The sequence below is a fragment of the Musa acuminata genome, chromosome BXJ2-5 (genome assembly GCF_036884655.1).
Source record: "Musa acuminata AAA Group cultivar baxijiao chromosome BXJ2-5, Cavendish_Baxijiao_AAA, whole genome shotgun sequence".
Classification (NCBI taxonomy): Eukaryota; Viridiplantae; Streptophyta; class Magnoliopsida; order Zingiberales; family Musaceae; genus Musa; species Musa acuminata.
Genome location: NC_088342.1, coordinates 45,962,755 through 45,975,957, shown reverse-complemented (window position 1 = coordinate 45,975,957; position 13,203 = coordinate 45,962,755). Strand labels below are relative to the sequence as shown.

The 13,203-nt window shown below is 45.9% G+C and overlaps 2 protein-coding genes and 1 pseudogene across 2 annotated transcripts; 2 read left to right on the top strand and 1 right to left on the bottom strand.

Annotated features, from left to right (window-relative positions):
• Positions 1–1,048: 1,048 nt before the first annotated feature.
• On the top strand, positions 1,049–6,940 carry LOC103986513 (fructose-1,6-bisphosphatase, cytosolic-like; annotated as a pseudogene).
• A 502-nt stretch (positions 6,941–7,442) lies between these two features.
• LOC103986364 (soluble inorganic pyrophosphatase) lies at positions 7,443–11,116 on the bottom strand. Its single transcript, XM_009404354.3, has 9 exons — positions 10,839–11,116; positions 9,439–9,566; positions 9,330–9,358; positions 8,730–8,795; positions 8,467–8,574; positions 8,240–8,305; positions 8,035–8,155; positions 7,864–7,945; positions 7,443–7,708 (listed from the first exon to the last, which is right to left on the bottom strand). The coding sequence occupies exons 1-9, from the start codon at positions 11,069–11,071 to the stop codon at positions 7,666–7,668; spliced, it is 876 nt and encodes a 291-aa protein (XP_009402629.3). The 5' UTR covers positions 11,072–11,116; the 3' UTR covers positions 7,443–7,665.
• Positions 11,117–11,712: 596 nt separating this feature from the next.
• Positions 11,713–13,023, top strand: LOC135613036 (S-adenosylmethionine synthase 1). The gene is made up of 2 exons (XM_065109954.1): positions 11,713–11,764; positions 11,827–13,023. The coding sequence occupies exon 2, from the start codon at positions 11,827–11,829 to the stop codon at positions 13,000–13,002; it is 1,176 nt and encodes a 391-aa protein (XP_064966026.1). The 5' UTR covers positions 11,713–11,764; the 3' UTR covers positions 13,003–13,023.
• Positions 13,024–13,203: the final 180 nt, after the last annotated feature.

The following is a 13,203-nucleotide window of genomic DNA, read 5'->3' as shown; positions in this document are numbered from 1 at the left end:
GAGCTAAGTTGTACTTGACCACATTGTCATAAACAATTATCACGCACCTACAACACTTTCGTTGATGAAACATTTATATATGTTTGGTAGCATGTTTTTTTTTTTTATGCGTTTTTATCAAAAATGACTTAGTTTACATGTGTCATGACCTATTTTTCTGTAAGCTGTGATGTAATATAAAATATTAGCCATCTCTACATCTCAAAACCTTGTGAAGTTCTATAAGCTATGATGCAATTGTTTGCCGACTTGCGATTATTCATTTGTCTTCTAAAGTTCTTGTTTTCTCCTTCTTCTCTTTTCTCTTTTGTACCCTTTTGTTGAATTGCTTGTAAAGTTATCCTCTTTGTGAGGTGTCGGGAATTGTCTGTCTTCTAAAATTCTTGTTTTCTCCTTCTTCTCTTTTTTCTTTTATACCCCTTTGTTGAATTGCTTGTAAAGTTATCCTCTTTGTGAGATATCGGGAATTGTTTGTCGCTTATTTTTGGACTAATCAATTTATCTTTTTAGAGGTTCTTCAGGACCGGAGTGAGGTTATAATTAGGTTGATTCTTTGTGGATGGATAACATATGGGTGCTTCACAACTTAGACAATTCTAACTAAGTCTGTGATATTATGGTATCAAAACAAACAAACAATTCAAGTAAATAGTGAAAGTTCATAATCCGTGATAAATCAAACAAGATAGGACAAACTAGACTATTGCCCTAAGTAACTGCATTTAGACCATAAGTATAAGCCCACTCTCAAGTTGTTGGAGCCCCTCGAGAAGAGCATGATAATAAAAGACAAATGAGAAGTTGACTATTCTTCGTGAGCAGAAGAATACAATCCAAAGAATCAATCGAAAAGAGAAACCATAACAAGAGTTTTCCAACTATAAAAACTCATCTTGATGTTCTTAAAATGATGAGTCTAGAGGAACTCTATCAGACTAATAAAAACTTTTTGAGATAAAAAAACTCGTACGAGGAAATCTCAAATCAATAAGGGCGAGTACAAAGTATAACGATTGATAGAAGACAACAATAATTCCGTACAGAACCTATGCGGAACTCATCGCCTACAATCTCACCGACACCAAAGTCTCCGCGCCCCGCCCTCGCCTCCTCTCATCGAATCGGAATGCAATCGATTCGCCTCTTTCGTCATGATTTCTCTGGCTCTTGTTCGAACAGGCCGGGCTTGCTAAGCTCATCGGGCTCGCCGGGGAGACGAATGTGCAGGCGAGCTTCGAAGGATCTCGATATTTGGGGGCGAGGAGGTTGAGTTGGCATTGGGGATTCTGATCTTTACTGCTGCGATTGCCCTTCCCAGGGCGAAGAGCAGAAGAAGCTGGACGTGCTCTCCAACGAACTCTTCGTCAAGGCTTTGATAAGCGGCGGCCGCACTGTATGAGTCGTCAAGAGCATTCTACGCCAATGATGATTTCGTGTCTCCCCTTCCCGATCCGGATTCGATCTGCTTCGCAGTGCATTCCGGTGTCGGAAGAGGATGACGAGGCCACTTTTGTGGATCCACCACTGCAGGGAAGGTGTGTTGCTGCCTTCGATTTGCCCTCATTGAACGATCTTCCTCCAACATCGATTGGCGGCGTCTCCATTGGAACGGTACGGCTCCATAGTTCTTTCTCTTGATATGATTCAACTGTCACACATCATCGTGATAAGCACAAAAAAGAATATATCATATGGTTTCCATCACACAAATTAGCAATCTGCTGAAAACAAGAGATCGTCTTTAAACACTTATATATGACCTCTTGTGGTTACTGATCTCTGAGCCTAATTCTTATTCCATATCAAAGTGTGGATCTTTCTCTTACAAATTCTTTCTTATTCTCTGCTTTTGCAGTGTGTCATTTGTTTTGCTTTGATTGCTGTCTCATATCAGAATCTCTATTTGGTGCAGCTTGTAGTGAGCACTGGGAGTGGTGTGAATGGTTTCACTTTAGATCCTTCTCTGGGGGAATTCATACTGACTCATCCAGATATCAAGGTTTTTCTTGATCCAAATTACTCATCTAAAATTCATTCATTAGAGATGAGATGATGTATAATAACATAACCTGCTCTTTTAGTTGCAGCTTCCAGGAATAATCTTATTTCTGTTTTTGCATGAAACACATAACACACATTATAATTGATATTTTGTTGTAGATACCAAAGAAAGGGCAAAGCATACTCAGTGAATGAAGGAAATGTCAAGAATTGGGATGGGCCTACAGCAAAGTATGCATCACAACTTACTGAACTTGACAAGGTTCTTTTGATAAGAATTCCTCATCATTCATTGATTGTTAGGCATGTGGAGAACTGCAAGTTCCCCAAGGATGGCTCTTCCCCAAAATCTCTGCGATACATCGGAAGGTGTTTGCTCATTTAACCACCTCAGGAGCTCAATGAATTATTGAGGTTCTAATTAATGCATCAGTAGTATGTTTCTCTGAGTTATAGCCATCCCCCATAATTATCAGTATTAGCATGCTTTAACGGAGAACCGAACACTTGTCCTATAAATGACGTACTTGGTTATTTGGTGGAGAACCAGTATAATTCACATACAACAAGTAAACTGACTCTCATAATTGATATTGTTTGATGCAAAAAGATAGGTTACATAATTTATTCATATTTTTTTGTTTCTAATCACATAGTCTATTGTCCATAGCATGGTTGCTGATGAACATCGTACCCTGTTTTATGGAGGCATCGTCCTATACCCGGCAGACAAGAAGAGCCCAAATGGAAAACTACAGTATGTATTCATCTAGGATCATAGGGGAACATCATTTCATATACTTTATTCCCTATGAACTTGCATGAAAGCTGTGTTTCTTGTTGGAACAGTGTGCTATATGAAGTCTTCCCTATGTCAGGAACAAGCAGGTGGTCAAGCTTTTACAGGAAAGCTAAGGGTATGAACATTTCACATCCACATCTGCTACTATGTTCAACATAACTACATATTATGTCAAGCTTCATGTTCTGCTTTGTAAAGCTATTCCTATACAGTTTCATCTCTATCAATCATGTTCATTCTCATACAACATGTTTCCACATGCAGTCAGTGGGTCCTTGTTTTGGGTCCCTGGCACAGATTTGATTTACATCATCACCTAATCACTGTTTGGATATACACCTTTACAGATAAAAATCTGTGACACAGCCTATGGAACCTTAAGCAAGGTCATAATAGGGATCCCATGGACATGTACCTTCTTACTGGCTGTTGGTGTAAACAACATGGAGCCGTGGCCTCGGGGCCGACGCGGCTCGGTTCGGGTCCGGACGACGGGGATCTCCCAGGGGCGTTCCTCGAGCCTGCCGAGGTGGTCAGTATGGTGCGATGGTCCGATCGGGACGGGGTCGCCATTTCCTCCGGGCAGGAACTCCTCGTCCGCGCGTCCGGCGGGGACCCTCGGCTTCGCACCTGCACAAAGGTCGGGTCGGGGTGCTCGGCCCGACCCCTCCGACAATCAAGTTAGTTGATAGTGGAGGGGGATTCAGATGAAGAAGTTGTTTTGCGTCTATCTCCCCCCCTCTCTCTGATGAACGAGAGGATATTTATAGGGAAGCTTACTGTTGTTTGATTTGCCCGCCTGCAAGAGGCAGGCTGATAGCGTCTGACATGGGCGTTGGCGTGGCGTGAAGAACCGAACCTAAGTAGGCGTTAATGCGTCTCGGCCGGTGTTCCGGTTCGGTTGATCGAGTGCAGTCACGCCGATCAAGGCGTGAGGCATCGGCTGACGTCAGCCGAGTCTTATCATAATTACTATCCTCATCATATTCCCCCCCGGAAAGAAGCTATGCGTCAGTCGTTGTAACGGGAGTTCGAGGCATAGCTTCAGCTTTCAGGTGGGCTGGTCGCGCAGGTGCGGTCTCGGGGAGCATGGAGTCGAGGAGCACGACGCAAGCGGGCTGGTCGCGCAGGTGCGGTCTCGGGGAGCATGGAGTCGAGGAGCACGACGCAGGCGGGCTGGCCGCGCAGGTGTGTCTCGGGGAGCATGGAGCCGAGGAGCACGGCGCAGGCGGGCTGGCCGCGTAGGTGTGTCTCGGGACACGGAGCTGAGGAGCACGACGCAGACGGGCTGACCGCGCAGGTGTGATCTCGGGGAGCATGGAGCCGAGGAGCACGACGTAGGCGGGCAGGCCGCACAATTGTGGTCTCGGGGAGCATGGAACCGAGGAGCACGGCGCAGGCGGGCTGCAGGCGTGTCTCGGGTCAAGGGGCCGAGGAGCCGAGGAGCACGACGCAGGCGGGCTGGCCGCGCAGGTGTGTCCCGGGGACCATGGAGTCGAGGAGCACGACGCAGGCGGGCTGGCCGCGCAGGTGTGTCTCGGGGAGCATGGGGTCAAGGAGCACGACGCAAGCGGGCATGCCGCGCAGGTGTGGTCTCGGGGAGCATGGAACCGAGGAGCACGGCGCAGGCGGGCTGCAGGCGTGTCTCGGGTCAAGGGGTCGAGGAGCCGAGGAGCACGACGCAGGCGGGCTGGTCGCGCAGGTGTGTCCCGGGGAGCATGGAGCCGAGGAGCACGACGCAGGCGGGCTGGCGCGCAGGTGTGTCTCGGGTCAAGGGGCCGAGGAGCACGATGCAGGCGGGCTGGCCGCGCAGGTGTGTCCCGAGGAGCATGGAGCCGAGGAGCACAACGCAGGCGGGCTGGCCGCGCAGGTGTGTCTCGAGAACATGGAGCCGAGGAGCACGACGCAGGCGGGCTGGCCGCGTAGGTGTGTCTCGGGGAGCATGGAGCCGAGGAGCACGACGCAGGCGGGTTGGCCGCGCAGGTGTGTCTCGAGAACATGAAGCCGAGGAGCACGACGTAGGCGGGCTGGCCGCGCAGGTGTGTCTTGGGGAGCATGGGGCCGAGGAGCACGACGCAGGCGGGCAGGCCGCGCGGGTGTGGTCTCAGGCATCATGTGGCCGAGGAGCACGACGTAGGCGGGCAGACCGCGCAGGCGTGGTCTCGGGCAGCAGGCCGCCCTAAGGGGGGCTCGGCAGTCTACGACCGAGGGATATGGCAAAGGCCGAGGGACACGACTTAGGCGGGAAAGCCGCCCTGAGGTGGGCTCAGCAGTCTATGGCCGAGGGACACGACTCAAGCGGGCAGGCCGTCCTGAATTGGGTTCGGGCAATCTGTGGCCGAGGGACGTGGCTCAGGCCGAGGGACACGACTCAGGTGGGCAAGTCGCCCTGAGGTGGGCTCAGCAGTCTATGGTCGAGGGACACGACTCAGGCGGGCAGGCCGTCCTGAGGTGGGTTCCGACAATCTGTGGTCGAGGGACGTGGCTCGGGCCGAGGGACACGACTCAAGCAGGCAAGCCGCCCTGAGGTGGGCTCAGTAGTCTATGTCCGAGGGATCTGGCAAAGGCTGAAGGATGTGACTCAGGCGGGCAGGCCGCGTTGAGATGGACTCGGGCAGTCTGAGCCGTTCGGGTGATCACCCGACATTCCAGGCCCTCCTTCTAGCGCCAAAATGTTGGTGTAAACAACCGGGAGCCGTGGCCTCGGGGCCGACGCGACTCGTTTCGGGTCCGGACGACGGGGATCTCTCCGGGGCGTTTCTCGAGCCCGCGGAGTCGGTCTGGTGCGATGGTCCGATCGGGACGGGGTCGCCGTTTCCTCCGGGCAGGGACTCCTCGTCTGCACGTCCGGCGGGGACCCTCGGCTTCGCACCTGCACAAAGGTCGGGTCGGGGTGCTCGACCCGACCCCTCCGACGATCAAGTTAGTTGATAGTGGAGGAGGATTCAGATGAAGAAGTTGTTTTGCGTCTATCTCCCCCCCTCTCTCTGGTAAACGAGAGGATATTTATAGGGAAGCTTACTGTTGTTTGATGTGCCCGCTTGCAGGAGGCAGGCTGATAGCGTCTGACATGGGCGTTGGCGTGGCGTGAAGAACCGAGCCTGAGTAGGCGTTAATGCACCTCGGCCGGTGTTCCGGTTCGGTTGACCGAGTGCAGTCGTGCCGATCGAGGCGTGAGGCGTCGGTTGACGTCAGCCGAATCTTATCATAATTACTATCCTCATCACTGGCTAAGGTTGAACTGTAAATTGAACAACTCCAGAGGACCAGAGCAGGAAGAAATAAGAGAAGCAAACTAATGGATTGACTTAATGATCGACATGGACTCATCAAACAGCATTTCACTGCACAGTAACAAGTTTTTGTATACAACATGGCAATGCATGCATTCTCATCTCACATTCCACTTATCATCCATATGCTATGGAAGTAGAAATTTGTGAACAATAATGGTATACCACCAGTCTAGCTGATATGGTGATGTAAATAGATAGTACCTGATGCGCTATCACAAGTTGATTCTTGTTTCATGCAGGCTCTTGACTTGGTTCCCACAAAGATTCACCAGAGATCCCCAATCTTTCTTGGCAGCTATGATGATGTGGAGGAAATCAAAGCACTCCATGCGGCCGAGGAGAACAATGCTTAACCTAAAGATGTTTATCTTAGATTCAACTGGTCTTGTAACATGTAATGATCATCAATCTTCTCACCTGTAAACATAGAAGCAAAACTTGCAACAAGCGCTTGTGTTAAGCTTGGTAATTGAACTAATGCAACTCCAATTGCATTGGTCAAAATCATTTTCCTTTCCTTGGAAGCCAATTTGGGTTTGACATGCATGAGCACCAGATACTTGTGAATTTATCATCCCATGTATATACATCATGTTAGAGAAGATGTTGTTGGATAAAAACAATGTATTCATTTTGTTTAATAGTGGAAATCTAAATAATACTTTAGGGAAAGGTGGTATCTATAATTATGAAAAGGAGATATTTTCGATTATCATTCTTAATCTAATGGATGTTAACCATAATGTGAAATACGAATATATTAAAAATAAATCTCAATTATATATCATTATAAGACACAAAATGAAAACATTAACTTAAATGACTCTCTTTCAAAACTTGGGAGGTTTTGAATTCTCCTGCCAAAGAAAGAAATCAACAGAAGTACTTTTAAGCTATCAGATGATTGTTTACAAATTTGCTTCCATATTTTGATTGTTTAGCACCTGCCAAGTCAAATAACAACCAAAGTTTTATATATTGATCCAATAGTGATATCAATAATTTACAGAACTAGTATGATATCATATATCATTCCATCCCATTTAATAGAAGCCAAAAACATAATTAAAATATAATACAAGGACCAATCCGTTCACAAACTTCCCTGCTAAATCCAGGACTTGGGTCACTGTTAGGAGATATTTTACTGGCAGATTAAATGTCATCTCACAAAGTCAAAGTAAAAGAAAAAAAAGAAGAAGAAGCAGCTAGTAGCGAAAAATAGGCATTAAATATTCCTCTAGTTGGTAATAGAAAGTATAATCATCACCACCACAACCATGCAGCTTTATCTTGTATCTGAAAAATGTATTGCTTATGTGATTCTTGGAACTCTTATGGTGTATAAAAATAAGGCAAATACTTGATCATCTTATTGCAATATTCAACCCAATCCCAGCAGCTCGGCCGGAGACGAGAAAAACTTAATCAACATAAACTCAAAAACGAAGATTCGATGCTTAATTTTGCTTAAGCCACAAAAATCATAAGATAAATGATAGGATAATCTTAGCCTTCCATTTCACCATGCACGGAAGCAGTATTGAAAACAGGGTGGCGACCAGTCTACCGCCTCAAGGTATGCAGGATATACTGAGCATAAAGATCCCTGCAAGTATTCAACGTCAACTTCATTAGACACCAAAATCAACCTGTCAACATAAGCTATTATTTATCATGAGGAGTTTTACAAACTGGAACAGTATTCATTGGGCAACAATTTCACGTTTCTTTTGCTGGTACATTATATTTGAGCCAACTTACATTGAGTGTTGGATGGCTTCTCGAGCAGTGTTTGCAGGCAAGAATTCATTGACTGCAACCTCTTTGTTCTCATTCTTTTTGTCTGAAGAACTTGTCAAGGATTATAGCAAATTTTTTTCCCCTGATGTAAAGCTTGAAAGATACATAAAAGAAATGGGCTTGATAGGATACAGTCTTCAAAGAAGCGCCGAATCTCATTAAGACGATGAGGGGACAACTCATTGAGGTCATTGAAGTGACGATACTCAGGATCATCAGCACAAACTGCGATGATCTTATCATCTTTCTCCCCCTGAGTTCCAAGCACACTACTGGTCTTAGTCTTGCTTTAGAGTAGTAATAATATACACAGCTTATTTTACATTCAAATCTCTACCTGATCAATCATAGGCATAAGACCAATGGCCCTGGCTCGTAGAAAGCATCCAGGTAGAACTGGTTCCTGGCCAAATGTTTGATTATACAAGAAATAAATATTACTGCCATTAATTTAAAAAAAAGCAGTTACTAGTGAGCATTGGCATCATAAAAGAAGAGTCAGAAAAAGCAGCACATCTACAGTAATAGATTTCAATGGCTTTAAGAAGTAGGATTCCATGTAACCTGCATCAGAACCAAAACATCCAGTGGGTCACTGTCTTCACAAAGTGTGCGAGGAATGAAACCATAATTATGAGGGTAGACTACTGATGAGTACAGGATCCGATCCACCTGGGAAGCATCCAGCGGTTGGGTAGTATCAGCAAAAAGACATTGGACAATAGAATAATAGATAAAAAGAGTCCACATAAAAGGAATGAGAAATTTGCTCATCAGAATCTTGTTGGATTCAAATATAGGAGATTGTTGTAAGAGGATATACACACCTTAATTAGCCCTGTCTTCTTGTCAAGTTCATATTTAACTTTACTTCCTTTGGTAATCTCCACCACCTATGTCAACAAATAACATCAACTAGATAACTACAGCATCTTATGAAATTATTTGAAAAAATAAAGAGCAATAGTGAGTGAAATAATAGACTATTGATCAAGTCATGTAAATTAGTGCAGTCTCTTAGAAAATTATACATGGCTTTTGTTTTTTTTTTTTTTTAGTTAATATCTACCTACCTGCTGGTGTTAGTATTCTATCTTTAGTTTCACTTAGGGTATTGGTACTTGCTAGCACAAACAATGCAGCATAATCCTCTTTTAAGACTAATGCAGGCTTTTTCTTCTCAACTTCTTCCCACTCAACTTTTATTCATCTGTTGTTAAAACGATAAGAAAAAAGTACTCTAAAGCTCCATCTTTCTACCAAAGCAGCATTTCTCAAGAAGCCCATAATAAAATTGATGACATTGATGAGTGCCCAATACCTGGCATCAGTTGTCATTTGTCTAGTAAAACCACTATTTTCATCTTTGACATTTGATTTGGTTTCATGTGAGGAACATACATGGTATCAGTTCAAAGAATACTTACAACATTGAACACACCAGGAGCACCGGGACCTGCAGTTTAGTCAGAAAAATTAGGCTGTTTCAAATTACCAGATGCACATGTTACTGCTATTCTTGAATCAGGTAATAACCTATTTCAAGATCATGCCAAGGATGTGCAGCTACTGATCTCCTTGACATAGATGATAGAATCCTTTCATTCAGCTGTGGAGCTGCGTGATTCTCTGTTGATGCAGTCTCATCCCCTTCACTCATATTTCTACAATGAAAAGCAGGTCACAGCATGTTATTGCACCTTTAGAACGTACTCATATTAAAAGTTTCTTTATGTAAACTCTTAAAAATATAAATATAGTATTTGAAGAGATTTATACCTTAGCCCGGTTTGCAAATAAAAAATTTCCTGGCCAAAAACAGAAGATTCAACACATAATTTTTCCTACCTCAAAAAATGACTGATCTCTGAGCTACTGCCATATATGGTAGCCTATAAGGTAGAACAGTTAACTTGCAATTAGGAAAATTATCTATTATTTTGTTTTATAAGTCCAACACTTTAGAACTTCACCTTACCGGATATAGTTTTCTCGCCATTAAAACTCCTGTTTTGTGTTGTCAACGAATCCAAAGGTGAATTAAAGCTTGGTCACTTGAGAAGATTATTTAGTTGTCCTTTTTGTTTCCTACACTTCTCATGCGTTTTTGTTTTTACCTTTTTTATGGTCTGTAATTAAATTGTAGAGCAACCTCTTTCATTCTGCAGTAACACTCTTGTGAGAAATGGTCTTGGTATTAGATCAAATGTGCTTCGGATCATCTTCAGGGCTGTTTCATGTATCATTTAAAATCCCAGAAAGGCAGCAACATGCATCTATGTAAAATATCTAAAACTTGAGAAGATGAAAAGCTTATCAGAAGAGTCTATGTATGTTAGCAGAGCTGGTTATCACTACTATATAGGCAAGCTTATAATCTTCTAACTAGGTTTACATTCATTATTTGGACTTTGTCATGCTTGGAAATTGCGCAGATGGTATCATCGTGTAAAAAAAGAGCTCATGGAAATGAATCCTTATGTTCCCCTTATTCAATCGATAAACACGATTCCAACATGCCAATACTTCCAGAATCACTGACCCCAAAAGCTACATAAACGTGAGAGTGATATCTCAAAAGAGTAAGGAGGAAACGAAGAGTGGAAATGTGGATCCAGGACGCCAAACATCCGTCGCCGCATCCCAAATCATTCTCTTCGGTCAGATCAACAAACCCAGAATCAGGGGAGTCCATCGTTCATCTAGTTTCTCCAACCAAACGCCAAGAATAGTTCTATTGGATCAAGAATAACATCGCGATGCTCACCGATCATGATTACATGTGGGTTAGGTCGAACAAATAAATGGAAGAAAGACAATCCTTCCAAACCAGCGATTCACGAATCCATGAACCGAGCAACAGATCCGCCTCGAATCAAGTCAAGATCGAGAGCAGGTGGAGAAGAAACAATAAAGAGGAAGGCATCGCAGTTTACCTCGAGGCGGAAGAAATCAAAACCCTAAAGAGGTCGGCAAGAGATGGTCGCGGCTCCGAAGGATGCCTTCGCCAGTGAGAGACTGAGAGGGAGGTTGTGGGGGGAGGGGCTTTATAGGATGGCGGATCGGGTTCGCCGCGCCGAGCGGGTCGCTGGCGTGACGTGAGGAGAGGGCGGGAGGCTGCGCCTCGTCCTTCAACATTTCCGTTATTTATGGTTGAGATCCAACCCATAAGCCCTCAACCGTCCATCCCATTCCTGCTTTTGATCTCAATCGTTTATCCATCTGTCTTAATAAAGAAACATATATATATATATATATATATATATGTATATATATATATATATACATATATATATATATGTATATATATATATATTTATATTTATAACATATCCTCCCAAAAACACCACAATGTGAAGATTAACTGTCTTAATCTTAGGTTATATAATATATATATATATAATATAATATAAACACTTAGTGGTCCGCTATTTAGATGGATTTAGTCAAAACTCTCTCTCCTCCTGAGACAGAGGAGCCAATGTATGGTTGTCAGCTGTTTCAACATCGGACGTGGATGACAATAGAGACATTCTCGGATTGCACCCGATCCCGATCCAACTCACTAACAGATAGCTGCGACGTCACTTCCTCACAAATCCGTAATGAACACACACCCACGTGTAACCTTTCCACCAATCCGAGAAAGGGTATCCCGATGGGTGGCTTCGGTATGGGACAAGTTACTAATTGGGCAAGAAGAGGTGAAGAAGGAGCGAGTCGCACGGGATCTTATGCACGGTTTAAAGCATCCTTCCCCCTTTTTAGTGGGGACTTCTTCTTCCTACTTATAAGTCCTCCTCTCTTACTTTGTTCTCCAACGCCAAGGAAGACGAGCTCTAACTCTCTCTCTCTCAATAAGGTTGGTTTGTGTGTGCTTTGTAGTTCTCATTGATGGCCGATGACTGTGTTTATAATGTGCAGATGGATACCTTTCTGTTCACTTCGGAGTCCGTCAATGAGGGCCACCCCGACAAGCTCTGCGACCAAGTCTCCGACGCCATACTCGATGCCTGCTTGGAACAGGACCCTGAGAGCAAGGTGGCCTGCGAGACCTGCACCAAAACGAACATGGTCATGGTGTTCGGTGAGATCACCACCAAGGCCAAGGTCAACTACGAGAAGATCGTGCGCGATACCTGCCGCGGCATCGGTTTCGTCTCCGCGGACGTCGGCCTCGACGCCGACCGCTGCAAGGTGCTGGTCAACATCGAGGAGCAGAGCCCCGACATCGCCCAGGGCGTGCACGGGCACCTGACGAAGAAGCCGGAGGAGATCGGCGCCGGTGACCAGGGCCACATGTTCGGATACGCCACGGACGAGACCGCGGAGCTGATGCCGCTGACCCACGTCCTGGCCACCAAGATCGGCGCCCGGCTCACGGAGGTGCGCAAGAACAAGACCTGCCCGTGGGTCAGGCCGGACGGGAAGACGCAGGTGACCGTCGAGTACCGGAACGATGGCGGCGCCATGGTGCCCGTCCGGGTGCACACCGTCCTCATCTCCACCCAGCACGACGAGTCGGTCACCAACGAGCAAATCGCCGCCGACCTGAAAGAGCACGTCATCAAACCGGTCATCCCTGCCAAGTACATCGACGACCGGACCATCTTCCACCTGAACCCGTCGGGCCGATTCGTCATAGGCGGGCCTCACGGCGACGCAGGCCTGACAGGAAGAAAGATCATCATCGACACCTACGGCGGGTGGGGCGCGCACGGCGGCGGCGCGTTCTCGGGGAAGGATCCGACCAAGGTGGACCGCAGCGGCGCCTACATCGCGAGGCAGGCCGCCAAGAGCGTGGTGGCTTCTGGGCTGGCCCGGAGGTGCATCGTGCAGATCTCATACGCCATCGGCGTGCCAGAGCCGCTGTCGGTGTTCGTGGACACCTATAAGACGGGGAAGATAGCCGATCAAGATATACTGGTACTGATCAAGGAGAACTTCGACTTCAGGCCGGGGATGATCGCCATCAACCTCGACCTGAAGAGGGGTGGCAACTTGAGGTACCAGAAGACTGCGGCCTATGGGCATTTTGGCCGTGACGATCCTGACTTCACGTGGGAGAAGGCGAAGGTTCTGAAGGCGAACAAGGCCTGACTGAAGTCCATCAGTGGATGACCTCCATGTCTTCAGCCTCTACCATTGTGGAGGACATTGTTATTGGCTTTGTTACTACTATATTCTGCACCAGGTATGAAGTGGTGTCTTCAGATAAACTAAGTCTTTAGGTTATTTGCTTACATGATGCAAAAATAATGCTTGATGTAAGTCTAAGAATCAAGCTATGTTACTGTCTTA